General features: G+C 32.0%; 5 protein-coding genes across 5 annotated transcripts; 2 read left to right on the forward strand and 3 right to left on the reverse strand.

The window, feature by feature from the left end:
• Nucleotides 1-5,033: 5,033 nt before the first annotated feature.
• On the reverse strand, nucleotides 5,034-5,867 carry C922_04422 (hypothetical protein; the record flags this gene model as incomplete). Its single annotated transcript, XM_008820005.1, has 3 exons — nucleotides 5,034-5,096; nucleotides 5,266-5,369; nucleotides 5,732-5,867. The coding sequence occupies 3 exons, from the start codon at nucleotides 5,865-5,867 to the stop codon at nucleotides 5,034-5,036; spliced, it is 303 nt and encodes a 100-aa protein (XP_008818227.1).
• A 457-nt stretch (nucleotides 5,868-6,324) lies between these two features.
• On the reverse strand, nucleotides 6,325-6,769 carry C922_04423 (hypothetical protein; the record flags this gene model as incomplete). Its single annotated transcript, XM_008820006.1, has 2 exons — nucleotides 6,325-6,640; nucleotides 6,738-6,769. The coding sequence occupies 2 exons, from the start codon at nucleotides 6,767-6,769 to the stop codon at nucleotides 6,325-6,327; spliced, it is 348 nt and encodes a 115-aa protein (XP_008818228.1).
• Nucleotides 6,770-11,527: 4,758 nt separating this feature from the next.
• On the forward strand, nucleotides 11,528-11,869 carry C922_04424 (hypothetical protein; the record flags this gene model as incomplete). Its single annotated transcript, XM_008820007.1, has 1 exon — nucleotides 11,528-11,869. The coding sequence occupies one exon, from the start codon at nucleotides 11,528-11,530 to the stop codon at nucleotides 11,867-11,869; it is 342 nt and encodes a 113-aa protein (XP_008818229.1).
• A 1,995-nt stretch (nucleotides 11,870-13,864) lies between these two features.
• C922_04425 (hypothetical protein) lies at nucleotides 13,865-15,420 on the reverse strand (the record flags this gene model as incomplete). Its single annotated transcript, XM_008820008.1, has 2 exons — nucleotides 13,865-15,087; nucleotides 15,237-15,420. The coding sequence occupies 2 exons, from the start codon at nucleotides 15,418-15,420 to the stop codon at nucleotides 13,865-13,867; spliced, it is 1,407 nt and encodes a 468-aa protein (XP_008818230.1).
• Nucleotides 15,421-17,564: 2,144 nt separating this feature from the next.
• C922_04426 (GPN-loop GTPase) lies at nucleotides 17,565-18,980 on the forward strand (the record flags this gene model as incomplete). The annotated part of the gene is made up of 1 exon (XM_008820009.1): nucleotides 17,565-18,980. One exon carries the CDS (start codon nucleotides 17,565-17,567, stop codon nucleotides 18,978-18,980), a length of 1,416 nt encoding a protein of 471 aa, XP_008818231.1.
• Between the last annotated feature and the right edge of the window lie 994 nt (nucleotides 18,981-19,974).

The following is a 19,974-nucleotide window of genomic DNA, read 5'->3' on the forward strand; positions in this document are numbered from 1 at the left end:
GTTAATATTTGTTCCTCCTAAACAATTATCTTTTGTTTCTTTTAGTAGGTTAGCTTTTCCATGGAGCAGTCTACTTGTTCTAATAGCTAACAATGTTCCGTTTTTCCTGTCTCTTCCATTATGTTGTTGTAATAAGCTCCATGCTTAAAAAGAGAGATACATGATTTGGAGAATTGTGAAAAACGCCAATTCATGGGAGCGAACTAAAATTTTCCTTTATAAAACGCGCATTTCCATAAATATATAAATTAACATGCATATATGCATATTATAGTGAGGGGAATGCATGAATTCAGCTCCGTTGGTACCTCATGGGAACAATTTTGTATACTTAGTACAAGGGCAAGCGCAGCAATTTTCGTGAAGAAAGAATTAATTACCTTTACGTTCATATGGGATAAATTTAAAGATACAAACAGAGCAGATTAGTAATTCTATGTTGATCTATTTCAGAACTGTTGCACAATGCTGTATAATTCATCGGATATATTATTATTCTGCGTCATAGTTCTCTATTTATTCATAGTATAATATATTTCAGCTCTAGTTAAACTTATGCAGAACTCAGATTATTAAATTACAATAAATGAAAGATAAAATGGTAAAGAGAAATATTTTACAAAGTATATTCTATGCAACATTATCGCTAATTAATATACGGGTGAATTACGTCAAAATAGTACGATCCAAAAAGTGAGCATACTTTATCTAAAAAGTCGTATATGAATTCGTTATATTTCTTTTACACCATTGCTAGCAAATAAAATCCAGAAAAAAAAAGAATCTATATCTAATGACATATATGTTGCCTACTATGTTTCCACGATCCCCCTCAGTCGTATGGAATATGGTAAAAAAATATAGTTCATCATTTGATATCTACATTAACGTTAAAGTAGAAATAAATACTATTCCTCTCCATGGATACAAAAGAACAGTGAGAAATTCCCAAAGTAGTTCCAAATTTTTTCTAATCTAGAATTCTATATAATTTAACTTTGACCATTTCATTATATAAAGCCTTTTTAAAAAATACATTTACAAGAATAGAGCGAGAAATATCTCTGTACCATGCTAAGGATTTAAATTTATTTCAATATTGAACGCTGCATTTATTACTCGCATTTACTTTTTTAAAACAAAAGAATTAGTAAACAATAAAGTAACAGCCATAAATAATTTCATGAATCTGAAGTTTCACTCTTGAATTATACTTTTCTCAGATAGATCATTTTCCGGAAAGTTCCATATTTTTAATGATTGTAATGGACAATCTGTTATTTTATCGTATTTCTGAACGGCGAATATTTTGGGAAAATGAAAAATTACAAACTAAACATTCCAAGAAAGAGGAAAGCTCTGTGTTCCGCAGGCTGGAAGGTTCATCCTTAACATCTACATTAATATACGATTAATGAAACAGAACAGGAAACAGTAAAGATATGAACACTTTGTACATATATATATGCATGTGTATGGAATTGTAAGGAAAAAGTGCTTTCAAATACTTAATTCATACTTTTACGCGATTTGAAATTGCTGAATTATCTTATATTGCATTATTCCCCAAAACAGATAAATATAAATAACAGAGAAATTTGATCATTTATCTGACCACAGGGAGCTAAAGTGATTGTATTGCATGTGCTCACTGTAAATATAATGTAAAACGTATTTTTTCATATATAAAAATGGGTCATTAATTTGGGTTCTACTTCATACAGTCTATTGTAATGTTCGGAAACCGATAAATTATTTATATTCTTCGCTCAAAGAAATCACTAGTCTGTTGTATTTATCGAAATAATTACAATGTAAACTTTCAATTCTTATGAATTCTCTTCTTTATACCTAATCAAGAAATATCCTATGGAAAATTTGTTCCCAAATATATCTTATGATTACTAATTTTAAAAGACAATTTACCCTGATGCATATATCATATTATTTCTGTTCCAATATTGCTCTCTTATATACTTATCGCATCTTCTGCGCAAATTTGAATTATACCATCTTTCTTGTAAATTTCTGAAGTGATTAATCATTTTACACATGTTCTAAAATAAAGTTTCTTTAGAATAATTTCAAATAACTATGAATCAACAAGTTTTCTCTCACAACAGCTAAGAGTGTATTCTCCAAAAATCTACATATTATAGGTTTGGAGCAATTCCTAAAGGAGCCGAAAGTATAAGACGGAACCTGTCTGTTTCTATTGGTGTGTATGGGGCAACTGTTGAGCGCTTGTTCTACTGTAGCAATTAAAAGGATTAAAGCAAATCTGTAATAGAAATATTAGAGCTTACACACTTCAAAATAAGAATATAATCTCTGTTGATGATGTGTACATACTAATATCACTGTCAAATCCGACATCAGATAGAGCACATAATTTCAAACACTATGGCACAATGAGAAAATTAAATACTCAAAAAATTTATATTTCTGATAGCCCAAATGAATAGTTTCATACACATCATTGTTGTGGCGACCATAAAGCAAAAAACGCATGAAAGAAGAGAACGAATAATGGGAAAATTATTCTTCATCTGATCATTATTTCTTCAAAACAGAGGCGCATTTTTCCCGCGGCATTAATATTAGTGGATTGCTCCTTTCAGTTGTGTATAATTTTTATAAAACCAGGTCTGAACAATTCTTACGTTTAAGTAAAGTATGAAAAGTAATATGTCCACCGGTAATTCCAAGAGGCATTATATTTGATAAAAAAAAGAAAGATAAGACTATTCATTATTTTTCCTTTTCTATTTTATAATATAAGTTATATACAAGTACAATAACGTGATGTCAGATGTACATATACAGCAGCAGAACATATAGAAAAAGAATATTGGGGAATATACACATTTGGATATGTCTTAGGTACTTTTTTTACAATTTGGCCTTCACCCTTCGGAAATTCGCAAAGTACTGAGATATCAATGATAAAAAAATGAAACAGAATGTTCATCAATAACACATCAAGAAGAAGCCAGCAAATACTCCCACATGGGCCAATGCAAATGCCCAAGACAGGGGATTCAATATTTGCCCATGGCTATGCATCGCAACTGCGACAATTTCGTAACATACAATAAAATGTTACTTACATCTTGCACACAAACCAGTAAGAGAATCATCTTTTTCGTGTACAGATCTATGTTAAACCTAAGAAATTAAAAAAGATTTGTATACACATAAATACATATCCATGTTGTGTAAAAATATGAACAATATTTTCTCTATCACCAAATTTCAAATTTGCTCGGTATGACTAATTCATTAGAACATAGAATTTAGAGCAATACACGTAAAATGCATATATCACATTATATAACTAGGATAAATATCTAGTGTACCAAATGATACTCCTAAAGAAGTAGCAGCGCATTTCTCCTTTTTTCATATTATAAAAAATAAGGAATGCACACATAATTTATTATGTGCCTATAACGTTCGAGACAATGCAAAAAATTAAATCATTAACCATTAGTTGAGAATATGTATATATTACACAGAAAGGAACATATTGAATTTTTCTATGTATTTCTAGTACTATAACATGTTCCCAATAGTAACCCCTAGAAAAAGATGTTAAATAATTTTTTTTGTATGATTAAAATATACTGTGGAATTTAGTACATTTATTTCCATATTTAAATTGCTCTTAAAAATCAAAGTTCAAATAAATGTTTAATTCTTAAAAGCCACGAAGTTTTCATAATTTCAATGGGTATAATTCATAGTAAAATGGTATTAGCACATGAGTTTAACCCATTGAATAATTCAGTTAAGTAAAGCTAAATATGTTTAAAGTTAATGATGCACATTTATTTTAGTACAATACTCTATAAATATACAACAAATTGGATAAAAAATGATATTAATATATGTTCCCTTATAGTACGATCACATATCTATTGAATAAAAAATATTTACATTATATAGCAACGTTCTATTAACTCCAATATTTTAAATGTAGGGACATCACATTTGCTGTAAGCACATTTGTTGTTCAACTAAAGTTCACTGCTTCATGGCATTATATTCTTTACGTTATAATGAATGTCACGATATTTTCTAAGTTCATAAATTGTTCCTGTTTTTCCTGTTAATCGGGACAGAATATTAATTGTTGTTATATATGAGTACTACGATGGTTATTTTCATAATATTCGATGACGTTTAATATATATTCGTACAACAATTCATTGGAATAAGATGTATTAAAAACTATAAATATGTACACAGTGAACTATCAACGCATATCTATCTACTTGTGAAGAGAAATATTCATTGCACTATTAATAATGTAAGAAAGAACTCCTTACTAAATTAATCGTGCACAACATTTTTTCATAGCGCGAATTTCATTAATGTTTCCAAACATGTGCGTGAAAAAATGTGAACATCATTACAATATAGAAAAGCATAAGAATTGAGAATACTACTGTTTAAAAAAATACATATGTTTCAAGAAAAGAAAAGAACACAAGTATATGCTCGTAAAAAAAAACTAACTCGCATAGAACAATATGGAAAGTATTAATACCAAAAATACGCATTTGCGTACATATACTTCTTTATTTCATGAGCAAAATAAATTCTATTTATTGAAAGAGAAAAAAGTAAGAATAGAATTAGAAGTACCATACTACGTTCTTGGAATTATTATGAAAAAGGGGAAGTACTTAAAAATAGAAACAGTAAAAAATTACACACAAATAACGCTATCAATTTTGAAAGAACTATTATCTTTAAAAAAAAGAGTTTAATTATCTAATTTGTAAAACTGTAGATAAATTTTTTCTTAGCCTTTTTATTATGCTTTTTATTCGTTGTGCCCCCCATATATGATACTTTTGCTTGATCGACCCCATGAAACGTGATAAGCAGAACGATATGGCCTGTTTCTTGGACCTGTATGAGCATTTCTGGAGTGTTCCTTCGGAATATGCTTCGCGCGGCTGTGTGTATATTCCTGAACTATTTTTCTTCCTAGTTTTTTCCTATGTATAAATGGTCCAAATGGATTATACTAACACCAAAATGAGAAATTCATAAAATTGATCATACAATTCTCTTGAGTTATAAAACTTATGATCGAAATAAATTAGAAATAGAAATATTAATTATTGGCAAATCCAAAACTTAATGTCCACTTACCTCATAATAAACAGAAAAAAGAAAAATTAATCCTAGGGTTACAGCTGCAACTGAACCGATACGGAAAAAAGTATTGTAAAATATGTCATTTCCGTTTACTGGCACATATGTATAGTATTCATCGATATCGGTAAATTTGATAATTTCTGAATCTCTGCTCTCACAAGGATTATTGCTAATAATGCTTCCATCACCTTTTACATCTGGTATAGTTTTAGGAAGCTTAGACATAATGTCACTTAATTTAGAGCATCTCTTATATCGTTCCTTTAATTCTCTTTTATTTCCCCTTAGATTCTTTACTCATTTGCGAAGTTTGTACTTATCTTTACTTTGGATCATCATCCATACTATTGAAATCTCCTTTACGTGGCACCCATTTTATTGAAGGTTACGTATTCTCCTGTCAGACGGCTACATCTGTTTGTTCTGCAGGACCATCAAACGTAGATACATACCTCTATTTATTATTCTTAGTTGCAACTATCGGGGTCCCATTAGATTATGAAATGGTAGAATTCTCCTATGAAAACTTATCTATCAGCTTCCCTTTACTGGTAGTTACAGGGTCTAGAATTTCCGGAAACCTCATAAAGTAGTGGATGTATATCTGCAATATACTTCCTCGGGCTGTCTTTCCATTTAGCAATACGGAAAGCTTTATAAATATTCTTTGGACATTTATAATTTATTGTAAGCATTTTACATGTCCACGTATCCTCAGTTATATTTGTACACACAACACAACGAAATGTATCTATAATATCTTCTTCGGGAATTTGCGAATTTTTGTGTTCACCGTGGTTCAATGATTTATGAGCTCTTTTATTTAATCACATTTTGTAGCCCCGCGCGAGGTTAGGGAATGTAATAATTTTCTGGGGGGTTATAATCATCATGATAATAAAAATATTGTATGCAATTACTGCATCATGAATTCTGACAGGAATATTTTTCATACAGTGCATGAATATGACGAAGTTAACTTTTATATTTTTCTGCTTTATCGCTATTACAGGTGGCTTCAATTTTCATAGAAGAATAATTTTCAAAATAATCATACAAACGTTTCTATTTTTGTTTATGTCTTAATTCTTCTAAATGTGTGAAATGAAAATTAAAGTGACAGGCATATTCTGCATATGATGAAATACTATATTATTGTGCCTGCATAAATTTATTAATAGTTTTATTTCTATGAGAACTCTCTTTTTCATCTTTTAAGACATTGTGTAATTCATCATAAATCCAATGTTTGTAATGAGTACAACGATATCTACATATGTCTGTGTTATCCATTTTAGACAAATACTCTACATTTCTTGCAATTTTATTACGAAGTTCAAATGTTTCATTTGATTCATTTCTATCTCTTCTCAGCTCTTTACAAAACCTATTATAATCTGTTTTATTTGCATCCTGATTTACTTCAGCGTAAATCTCTTTTGAGGATATTTCCACATAAAATATCTTCCTAATAAGGAAGAAGAAAGGAATGCCTTATGTTAGTGACGAGGTCTCTATTATGAGGATGTAATTTTTTTTACATTGCAATAGAAAAATCTTCCTACATTGCGTTCTTAACGATTTTCTTGTTACACATTAATACAGACGCACACATCACTGCTATGTGTTGTCATTTTATTCAATATTAGGTTGAATAAATAAAAATATGGTCTATATAATACTATATATTTTTCTATATGAATTTTTCGAATTACACAGATATGGAATAGTATCATCTATTCTTGAATTAGGAATTGATATTTAAATTTTTGCAGGCATAATGATATACAACAAGAGAACATTTTTTGATACTCATAACCAAAATGTAATAAATATATTACAGTCGCTTAAAATGTAATTTCAATTTATAAAATGCTATTGTATGAAGTCTTTCCTTTTAAACATACTACGTAGTTGTATTAATTATACTTAAGGAAGGAAAGTGTTCCCTTTGCAAAAACTAACTTAATAAAAAAAACGTTAAAGCAAAATTGGTCCCCTTTTCCAATGAAATAATTTAATTTCTTTCGCATCGCGTTAGTTACGAAAAAATTGTTCTTCAAAATGGGGCATATATGGATACCCCTTGTTTTTGTTACCTTTTCTGCTTTTTCATTTTTGTTTTAACCATTCATTATGCGACTCATTATGGGAAAAAAATTATGATTTGCTAATTTTTATCGACCCCATTTTTACATTTCAAAAAGGTGACGTGAAGAATGTAACATTGAATACGCTAGGAAAGACAACTCCGCAGCAGTACACTTATTTTGAGGTAATCTTTTCGACATGACGTTCGCTTCTGCACCTATTTATTATATTCTCTGAACACTTCCATTAAATACTGCACAGATGTTATGGCGGGACAATGTAAAACTAAACATTCTGGATTCCATAAGAAATGAAAAGTTAATTTTTTCTTTGATCTTTCAAATTGGTTTCATTATTATGCCGTTCTTCTTGTACTACTTAAACACGTACGTATAAACCTCGATCGCGGTCCCTGAACTGACTCATGGTGTTTTAACCTATTCATAAATTTTTCTTATGATTCTTCCTATTCGAATAGCTTACTATGCAACTTGTTCGTACATAGGGTTTAAAGGTTTAACTCTCCGGGTAATGAGAAATATACATGAAAAAATATCGAAAAATCCTATCCACTATAAAAGCATTAGCGTTATATTATGCACATTTTTTCGCACTTATATAGGTTTCTTTACGCGCTAATTAGGAATATAGAAAAAGAAAAAATGAAAGAACAAATGCTCCATGCAAATGACTAAAAATGAGAAACTCAGTTTTCTGACTTCGAATTATATTTGCCCTTTCTCATTCGCACAACTTTTGCTACATAAGAAAGGCAAAATAGAACCGTGATTAGTAACAAAATTACTAAGTATTAGGCGGCTAAATTTCCTATTCCTAATGATTCTCTCAGTGCACGTATTATTTAATTGAGACTTGATAACGGATCCACCTTCTTTTAACAAGAAATCTCCTGAAATCGTTAATTACACCCTTCATGTAACATGACTAATTAAGGTTTTCCACTTATAGAATACACATTTTCTTACAGCAGAAGGGCACATGCACCTTTTTTAGCGCATAATCATACGTGTGTATGTTCGCCGTGAATAATTTACGCAAAATTATCAATATCAATAAAGGTACTTCTTCTGCGCACATTTCTTAGACGTGGTATACATTCCCATACTGCATATTCCCCCCAAAAGAAAAAAAATTGAATAACATTTTTACCCTCTTACATGAATGTCTTATCTGGTTCCTGCTGTTCCCAAAATGTAAATCAAATTAAGGCACATGCTCACAAATGCGCAACGAATGAAACAGGCAACTGACTAATTCTAATTCAAGAAATATATCAAGTGCAAGGTCTAACATCTTGATCCGTAACAGCACATGCAATTTTAACACTAACCTGAAATAATGATGCTTCTTGTCTTTACACATAAAATGATACCCAGAGAAGTGTAAAGTTTCAAAAAAATATGCAAAACACAAAAGTGCATTAAACAGAAACGCTAGAATATACGAAATCCTAATTCACAGATTATCATGGTACACGATCATTAAATTTTACAGGAACTCATTCAACAAATAAAAAGCAAGTGTTATAAAACGAATTTGCACAGGGAATAAAATGTATAAAGGAAAAATAATCTTACGAGAAAAAGAACAAGTTTAAAATCCGTGACTATCATTAAGTTTGGTGGTGTTCAAGAGGAGAAACGTAAAAAAGAAGCATGTCGAAAAAAAATGAAGAGATGTTTGCATCAAACTTTTTTTTCTTGTCTAAAAAAAGCAACATTCTAGGTTCATGAATGAGGGAAAACATGTAAAGGACCTTCTCATCCCGCAAATAAATATTTCTGAAAAATATATCAGTATTGTCCTTTTGGAGGAAGTACTAATGAATTATATTAAGGTCCACTTATTAACTCCCTTTGTAATCTCGAGGTCATTGAAACTCTTTAGATATGTCCAACACTCTATCCCCACTCACAAATTAGTCCATACGGTTATTTCACCTCATGCAAAGGAACTAAAACATATAATACATCAGAATTAATTTTAAAAAGTGGAATTTTCTAATTCTTTAGAACTTCTCATAGATTTTCATGCACAATTCAATTTAACGATCAATATGCTGAAGGTGAAATGTTCATCGATATTTCGGTGGGTTCCTTTAGATGGGAGACGGTACAGTGCAAACATACGCATAAGAATGAAAAATTTGAATGATAGGCGCAAGAATGCCTATACGTAGAATTTTACACATAAACGTAATAACGGGGTATACCTTTATTTTTATATCACATTTATCTCTCATTAAGTGCTCCTAAAATAGAATTAAGGCAGATACTATTTGAACCATATTATACTTTAAAACGCACAGAAAGTAACGTAACGTGGACGTCTAAAAGTATTAAGAAGTAGCGGCACACATTTAGGCAAGAACACCGCGGAAATTATCCGCATTTCTTTATCAGCCCACTAATGCAGTAACTACAACCCTATGCACCAGTTTCACTTTTTAATTCCAAAGAAATACCCCAAGAAATGATTTTTCATGATGTGTTAAAGCATTAACTGATATGCCTGCGAATTTGGCAGAATAAATATAATTAAAAGGGATCCACGCGCATTTTATGTGCTCTAAAAATTATACGTACAATTCATGCAGTTGTGCTAACTGATTGGCAAAATGGGAAAATCCCCTTTGCGTATAAATGAAACAAATACATTCCTTCAAACTTTAGATTAAATCTACAGAGAGCGTCGATAAATATAGCACCGCGTTTCACATAGCCGTCTGGTTCGCTCAGTGAATGCTTTGTTCTATAAATTCTTAATCTATTTGTCCCTACTTTACGCTTCAATTGTGATGAAATGAAATATTTCCGCACAAATATTTTTATAGTTAATTTATATAGCGTAATCGCAGATACGAACTCCTCAAAATTCGAAAACGTGTATTTTTTCTAAAGCTACGAATAAAATACATGATCTTTCCACGAAATTCATACATATAGCGCCCTTGGTTTTTTAACTGTATGAACCCCCTACAATATATGGAATTGACACACTGGCGTTCGATGTGTTTAAAGGTGCGCACGTTTTGTCATTCAAATAAAAGGACGAGTTCTGCAAACCATTCACGTTTATATATAAAAATGAGAGTCAGCAAAATGGGCAAATGAACATAACAATGCATATGTACAAAATATTGCAGATTCATCATTATAATATCAGAACACTTAGCATCCTTCGACGCCGTAAGGAATTTTGTTTTGCACGTACGTCTACGTTTCTGTATCAAGAAGATGTATAAGGTATAATGTTTCCCTTGCACCAGAAATGGGTTAAATATATATGTGATATAAATATAACAGCGAATGTTTCGATCTTACTGGAGTTTTAAAGGCCCCTTGTTGTAAATCAAATAACGCCTTATCTGTTCGTCAATCGCCTGTTTTTTCCATAAGGGTTAAGAAATAAAATTTGACGTTGCGTGCCTGGATCATTCAATCACGTCGAAATAACGATCCACTCCTTCAATCTGATATATATATACATGTATATATTTGTATGCTTATGTAATTACATTGGGGCAAATTCCAATTCGACCGGTTTTCATTATATGAAAAAACATTCTGTTCTGAACAATTCTTCCAAATATGAAATGAACACAAAAAAAAATACGCATATGCGTAATTTTCTTCTTCGCATATATAGAACTCCTGTAATCTTTCCCCCTTTCATATATATTTTTTTTTCCACCTTCTGGAGCACTTTTTTGCCACTTCCTTTTGTTCTTTTTCGAGCATATTGCAGCCCCTTTTTTTTGTGGCCCACCCTTTCACGGCATGCTGGCACAGATAATTCTTCCCATTCCTTCGCCTTCTTTTGTTTGTGTTAAAATTGAGAAAACTGATGGATATCCTCTCTTGTTGAAGCGCAAATTTACGCTACGGTGTAGGTCGAAACTTATGTGGACTGGTTGTTTGACCCACTAAGGTGCCAAATTTTGATCGTAAGAAGGATTTTTGTAACCTGCATGAATTGATACCACTGAATGCATGCACATGTTAAAATAATTATAAAGGAAAAAACCTCAAAAAAAAAATTGTCAACGCCTTTTCAGAATAATGATTGCAACTTTCGATTAATCGTACATATTTAATTATACATATTTAATTTCTACAATGAAGTGCCAAAAACACATTTAATCGATAAGCGATCAGAACAGAAAGTAATTCATCAAACGATAGTTTTACAACCCAGTGACCCTTTAAGTAAATAAACGTGTGATTATCTGGACTTAACCAAAATGAGGACTTCAAACCATTTAAGCGTTTTTGTTCTATTTTTATTTTTAATTGCAATAATTCCGTGTTTGGCTGTTTATTCGGAGATACCCCTTGAGAAATTAGATTACGAAACAATTAAGGCCAATGAAAAAATACGATCCAAATCAAGAAAAGATGGACTGATAATGTTGTCACTTGTATGTGGAAGTATTGTCCTAGCCTTTGCAACCCTGTGGGGGATAAAAATTCATCATATAATCAAATATGACCGAAGAGGAAAAATGACAGATCCAGAAACAGCGACTGGGGGAATGGAACCCAAAGTTTCTCCTGAAGATGACGTTCTGCACCCAGAAAAATGAGATACCTGAATTATTATGGTACTCCCGGGCCGTACATTTGGGTGAATTTTTTTTTTCTTAACCATCCAATTCGCCGTTATAAGAGAGTTACAATTTTCAGCTGTTTCGTATTTTGCTGCTATGTGTAAATAATTACATGCATCTGTGTCCTATGACTCTGCAATATATATATATATTTTTCCTTGTACCACATAGGGCGTAATTGTAGAGCATTTCGAATTGTGTGCGTCATTTCTTCTCTTTTTTGAACACATTTCTTCTTCACGTACGACAATGTATATAGAATTTTTTCATTTTCTTGTGCGTGTCCATATTTTATTTTCCCCTAAGTACTATGCTGCGCGTCTTTTTTAGCTCATATTTTTTATATTCCAGCGAATGAATTCATTATTAGACCACTTTGCAGATTCATTTGTAGCATAAAATGACAAGTTGCATTATGCCGCTCCGTGCGTGCATGTGCCCATCATTCCTCACACATGTTCGTTGCGTATTTGGCCTACAAGCCCAGTAACCTTGTTCGTAAGTAACATTATAATATATAAATTAAAAAGAACCATAAAATTGAACGATTCAGTACGAAAATAATTTTAACCTTAAATCATTTTAAACAATGTTGAAGCGCTAAATAGTATTAAGACAAGAAATAGGGCGGGGAGACGTGGATTCTTATCCATTACGCCATTGCCGTATGGGCGAGGAAATGGATACCCACATTGAGAATTCAAAATGGAAGATGCCTTCCAGAGCAATATTTTCTTTCCCATCATTTCTTTCTCTATCAACAATCTAACAGTTCACTTCACACTTTGGAAGCATAACTAAAGGTAGCATAACATGTTGTTGATGCAGGAAGACAAAGTTACTGCTATACCTTACGCCCTTCCTTCAATATCTATCATTTCACTTTTGTGAATATTGCACAATTCTGGCATTTCATAATATATTCATTTTTCAGTAAATTTCTCACTTATTTTATTCTTCGAATAAATTGTAAACAAACATAAATACGTAGAACTATAACATATTAAAATGACGGTCGAAGGGAAAAAAGACATTTAATGAGAAAGACACATTTTTATCAGTGTACCAACAACACAACAATGATTACATGTTTCATAAATGAACTCACAAAAGGAGCATTACATGGTAAAAATTAAGCAGATTTCTTATTTACACAATAAATTTATAATTGTCCGTTTTAATTTACAAAAAACGCACAAAGTTCTACATAAATGTGAGGTGAACTATTCTGCAAAATTATGATCAATACTATTCTTCGTGTACTTCCCCTGTACACTTTTCCATTCGCTTCTCCGCACAATTGTCGCAAATGCATACATTGGCTAATACAACAAGGAAGCCACACTTGCCTCGAATTGCTTCAAATAGCTGTATAATTAATTCTGGAAACACATCCTAACTATGAAAATAAAGAAAATTCCGAAAAATACTCACGTTTTCAAAAATAAGTTCTCTGTATTGCGTCAAAATTCCACATATATATGCACTGTTAAATGATGCTCATGTGTCTATTTACACAGACAATACTTATTTTGTCGTAATGTGTAACTTTTTTCAATAATTATTACAATAATAGAAGATGTCTTCCCATTTTTATAATAATTTTTAGGCTACATGATTTTCCTCCTCTTCATAACATACTTTTGTGAAGTTCCTTTGACAAATTACACTTAGGAATTGTTATACAAGGCCACTCTCTTCCCATATCCTAAGAATTTTCTCTGCAAATATATAAGAAGAAATTATTTAAAAGATACATTCTTTCTTTTCCTGATACGATGTTGATTAATTTACTTTCTATCTTTTTCCGTAAAACCAAGACGCCCCTCTTAACTCTGATCCACTCTTTCTTTTTTCGTTATTATTTTGTTTTTGGAATAAAAAAAGATAGGGATCACTGTGTTTCTTCACCTTTTTAATCTAAACTTTCCTCAATTGCCAAACTAATATGTTCCTCTGAGTACACTTATCTTAATCCCATTGTAAATTTTGTAATTCCTCTTCCGATGTTCCCGAAGATTTTTCTCCGTCTGAATCTGATTCTGTGTTTTCTTCATTTTCAGTGTTTCTCCATTTTTCATAAGAGGACTGTGATGAATTCTTTAAGCTACCTGAATCTTCCTTATGTGTATCCTTTTGAGAATCCTTATTCTCTATATTTCCTTCAGATCCTACGTCACGAAAATTACTAAGATACCACAAGTTAAGTCTGTTTTGTTTAAATTGAATATTAGGCACTAGTGATGTTTTCTTTTCATCCAATTCTTCTTGTTCCAATGCTTCGGAAGATGTTTCTGTGTCTGAATCTGTCTTCTCTTCATTTTCAGTTTCCTTCCATTCTTCATGAGAGGACTCCGATGAAATATCTGAGCCACCTGAATCTTTCTTATCTGAATTTTCTTGAGATTCCTCCTTATCGTTGTCTCCTTGAGAATCCTTATTTTCTATATTTCTTTCAGATCCTACCTCACTTAAAATAATACCATACTGCAAGTTATGTTTGTTTTCTTCAATTTGAAAATTAGGCTCCTCTGATGTTTTCTTTTCATCCAATTCTTTATCATCTGAATCTGTGTCACTAATCCCGGGAGCTTGAAGTTTATTAATTTCTGAATTATTGGAAGTTCTGACTTTATATGAATGTATTTCCAAAAGTTTCATATTTTTCTCCTTTACCATTTCGTTCGTAGGTTCAGTTAAAAAAATATTTTCGTATTTACGAGTCGGTACTTTTGGAACAAGAACTGGTTCTTCTGTGTTCGCTGTATTTTCTTCTGACTCACTTGAGCTTTTCCCTCGATACTTACGACGCAGCCTTTTACTGAATCTGGTTGGTTCTCCAACTGGGGTTGTCCTTTTTCTTGTCTTTATGGGTTTTTCTTCTACTTTTTCATTACCTTCTTCTGCAGTAGTAGCTTGTGCGTTTTCTTTTGTTAACACATTTTTGCCCTTCTTATTGTGTTTCTTGCATGGATGACCTAAAACTTTGCAACATGCTCTATACCTCCTGGTTCTTTTTTTTTTCTTCTTCTCTTCTTCTGTGTCTTCTTTTATAGGTTTTGATTCAGTTATTTCCGTTCCATTCACATCTATATCCTCGAGCATTGTGGTATTGATTAATGAAACAAAAGTGTCCGAATAATTCACATTGTTATCTCTTATAAAATTCTCTATAGAATCATCCATATTCTTCTCTGCAAAGTGTGAAAAACAAATAAAATGACCAACATTAAAACATTTACATCGTCAAAAATGTGCAATTATTTATGCGTCTCCCAGTTCTTTCACATCATAAACACCTATATACAGATACATTTTTGACAGTTTTGCATTATCCCCTTACCTTCTTCTTCGGTAAGGATTCTTCCTTTATATTCATCTCCAGTAGTTTCAAAAAATTTCCATAATATGGAAGACGAAAATTTCTTCCTTTCCTTTCTGGGTGCAAATTTGACCAAAGCAATATGCACCACTTTGCTAAGTAAAATTGTGAATATAGCTATATTCCACAACGTACTGATTTTCATTTTTTCTTGATGGTTAAATTATATAAAAAGTGACAAAAATTGTTACTGAATGTATTTATATGGTTGTTTATTGCCATACCTATGGTTATGCATTCTGTTCTTTTTTTTTTTTCACCACAGAGTTGTATCTCTTATATAATTCTTAACACGCGTTCCCAATTTTTAATTCCCTCGTAATATTCTTCTTTTAAGCATTTAATTTTTTTGTCCACTAAAACATAAAACTGAATGTTCATTTTTTATGTGGAAAAAACATAAAACTCTAAATGCATGCACAAACATAATTTACGATTTAACGACGGTTAATGAGAGGCAACTTTATTTGTTCTATTTATTCATATAGACGTTAAACCTTTAGTGTACTGAACCAGATCGCAGACTATGAAACAAGAAGAACTATACAAAATACAATGCAACCATTTTTGCATGCGTGCTCAAGGAAATTCTCAAATAATATACCAAACATTTTTTTGAAATATTCATGCTTAAAAGAAATTGTGCATATATTTCTTTTCGCTCATCATAAAATTTGTTATGGGGATTTTCCCCCCTATTTTCATATAACTAATTCATTGTTACATGTGCAGGATATTCGAACGGATTATCTACACTTTAAAATAATAAACTTTTACGTCCAAAAAAAGAAAAAAAAAGGGAAAATTCTAAACGTTAAGACGTATGGCTGACATTTATGTAACGATCCCGGTATAAGGCATAAAAGCCGTAAGAACCGTCCTGACACACCATGCTGAACGTACAATTGTATAAGAACATTTACATTACCTTGCGAATCGCCCAATTCTGCTAACAAGAAGGAAATAAATACTTTCCTGAAAGAAGGCCGTATTCAAATATTCACGCCCAATGAAAACAGCTGGATTTAAAGCGCAAAAAGAAATCTCTTAAATAAACAGAACTGAAAAGATAAATCCGCTTTGTTTATTATTTCGTCAGGAATGCTTTCATACATTCATATGTGTATGGATACATATACACAAGCCAACCTTTGAAGGTCGATTGTAAAATCGTTCATCATTTGAAAAAGGCATTTCGTAATATATGCAAACTTGTAGAATGCCAAAATGGGACTTTCCACGGGAGTAGAACAATTTAGTCTTTCATACGTCTCCGCCTCTTCACTTCACCATACCGGCTGTACATATCAGCTTATTTTAAGTAAAATAATGAGCCCTTTCCAGGTTAATTCATTTATTTCATTTTTCTCCATATGCCACATAGACTATTCGCAGCTTATATAAACTGTCAAATTTATAAAAACGCTGTAATGTTACTTTTTTTTAAGAGACCACTAATGAAGCAATGTTTCAGACAAAAGATGTATTAGTTTCCCCCTCAAAAATAAAAAGGATCAACGAGTTCTCCATTTTTTCATGCATATAATTCGTAGCCAAGGAATGTGTAAACTATGTACTTCCAACACGCACATCTGAGCCTTCCTCTTTTCTTAAGCAGGCTAAAAAAGGAATGCTGTAAAATATGTTCCAACATTTGGCATTTCTTTGTATAATTCGTATATAAATTCTCCTTAGCGCAAAATGCATTTTTATCTGTGCTAAAAGAGATCCTCACGCAATTAAAAATACAATAACGATATTTTCTTCTGCTTTTCTCTATTCTGCTTTGCTTTATTTTTCTTTGGTTTAATTTTTTTCCCTCGCTAAATATCACAAAATGCCAGCTTCTTTAATTTCCTACGGTGATTTTTTCTTCCTCAAAGAAACAACGCGAAAAAAAAAATATTGCGCCGTTTTAATGTGAAAAATCAAATACCCAGTCAAATTCATGAAATGTTAAACAGAATTAATCCACAGAAAAATAACAAATTTTTTAATTACCTATTTTCGTCTTAAAAGTAATAAGCACGTTTTTAATAAGGCAAAGGAGCACAACATAAATGTACTCACTTCCATCGTAACATTCTTCGTGCTTAAAAAATGCATACGACTAGGCATCATACGCTGGTACAACACAACAACACTTAAAAGCGTGAGCATTTAGCAATATGCATATTTGACCAATTCGCTTAACGGAAAACAACCGAATGTTTTTAACTTTCCTGTAACCTTCAAAATTGTATGCCAAATTTAAACACGTTATAGTCGAAAAGCGCGTGCTGCGAAAAAATGGAAGAAAAAAGCGAAGCAAGAAATGAGGAAAAAGGCGAAATAGAGAATAGGGAAAAAAATCTGTTTAAAATTGAGAATTACAAAATAAACAACGGAAGGTATGAAGATATGTTAAAAGATAAACAAAGTGAAAATGAAGCAAGTGATAACATTTTAATAAAAGAAAATTATAAGCGCGTCGAAACGGAAAATCAGAAAAATGACAATCGTGAAATCAAATTTGGCAAAAGGGAGTGTATAAATGTTGACTTCACCAACCAAATTACCGAACAGGATGTAACGCAAAGTGTAAGCAAAGGAGAAAAAAAAAGGGACAGTTTGCCGCAGAACGAAAAAAAATCCGAACTTTCGGCGGAAAAGGAAAGCCAAATGAGTCAACCGGAAGCTGATGAGACGAATCTGAAAAGGGAAAACTTCCCAATGAGTGAACCCAATCGGGAGGGGACAAGCGTGAAAAAGAAAAATGAATGCGAAACCCGTCACACCGACAAAGAGACCAATCTGAAAGATTACTACAAAGACTTGCCAACCGTTATAATCGTAATCGGCATGGCTGGAAGTGGAAAGACGACCTACGTCGGGTCATTATATAACTATCTAAAAGTAGAAAAAAAAAAAAAAGTATACACAATGAACTTGGACCCAGCCGTTAAGTACGTGCAATATCCAGTAAACATAGATATACGAGATAGCATTAAATATCACGAAATAATGAAAGAGTATAAACTAGGACCAAATGGCGCAATCATGACTTGTTTAAATTTATTTGCCACACGATTTGACAAAGTTATTGAAATTTTGGAAAAGAGGAAAAATAAATTACACTACATAATTGTGGACACACCGGGGCAAATTGAAGTATTTAACTGGTCCGCAAGTGGCAATATTATTTTAGAAACTCTATCAGTTAGCTTTCCCGTGGTTATTAATTACATTATTGACACTGTTAGATGTGAAAGGCCCATCACTTTTATGTCCAATATGCTTTATGCGTGCAGTGTTCTATACAAAGCCAGACTGCCTTTTCTGGCTTGCTTCAACAAAGTTGATATTATCAAACACGACAAGTGCATCCAGTGGATGAAAGATTATGACAGTTTCAATGAGGATGTTATACATGATGAGAGCTACATGGCTAGTTTCAGTAGGTCGTGTGCACTCATGATTAATGAATTTTACGAGGGCATAAAAACTGTAGGCATTTCTTCCAAAACGAATGAAGGGTTTAATAGTGTCCTAAAGAATTTAGAACTCTTGAAGGAAGAATATATCAGCGAATATGTAGCTTCCATTGAAAAACAAATGAAAAGAATTAAAAGAAAAAAGGAAAAAGATATCAAATTGAAAATGGAAAATTTGTTAATCGAGAAGCAAAAGGATCTCCCCAGTTCCAAAAATAAAAGTGTAAACTAATGAAAAGGGAGAGAGAACGAATAGGGGCATTTGGGGGGGCACCCCCTTTGTTTTGTTTTTCCCAAAGTTGTGCCCTTCCATGGGTTAGAAACTTTGCCCAAACGCAGGGGATGCATACGTACATGCGCGCAGACGCAGCAGGGTTGATTCGCTACCCCTTTTTTACAAGATTCAATTTGGCAGAGCATTCTTTTGGACCTCTAAAGATCGACCATGTCTATAACACATTCGAAAAATTCGAAAAGAAACAAAATTTCACCATTCACGTCTGCTCTCTGGATAGGAGAAGCAAAACATAATTTGTAGTAAAAAATGTGTACACTGTGTAAACGTTCTTATCAATTTTAAATCCATCTGAAGCATCCCCCCTTCATCCAGTTCTTTTAGTTATTAATATAGTGGCCATATCCAACCGTTTTTATGCTACGTGTTTGCGTTTTTTTTTTTTTTTTATTTTATTTTTGATAAGAAAGCGTACTACTAATGCATTTTTTCGGATTATTCGTTTAAACCAAGTGATGCGTGAAAAATATGTTCCCTTTTTTCATTTGTTTTTACAACCTAGCAGAAGCAGTTTTTGCCTAATTGAAAGATCAATTATGCGTTAAACTATTCTTGACGTTTGTTAAGTGCTTTAATTCAATGCAAATATTTTTTCTTAATTTTTTTTAATTTTTTAACTTTTTTTATTTTTTTTAAGTTGCAAAAGGAAAAACTTTAATTCAATTTTTAAGTATTTTCCCATTTGAAGCTGTGGAAAAAAATAAAATGTATGTGTACATTTACACATACCATGGAAAGATATTTATCTTCGTTATTATATAAATATGAATGCGCGTTCATTTTATTGCTATTATATAATAATAAATGAAGAAAACGTGGGTTCTTCACCCTTCCCTAAATACATCTTGCTTCAGAAGTGACGGCGACTTCGATTGTCAAACAAATGTTAAGTTCAACATTTATCTGAAACAATGGAAAGTACTCGTGCGCA

The sequence above is a fragment of the Plasmodium inui genome (assembly GCF_000524495.1).
Source record: "Plasmodium inui San Antonio 1 unplaced genomic scaffold supercont1.23, whole genome shotgun sequence".
Classification (NCBI taxonomy): domain Eukaryota; phylum Apicomplexa; class Aconoidasida; order Haemosporida; family Plasmodiidae; genus Plasmodium; species Plasmodium inui.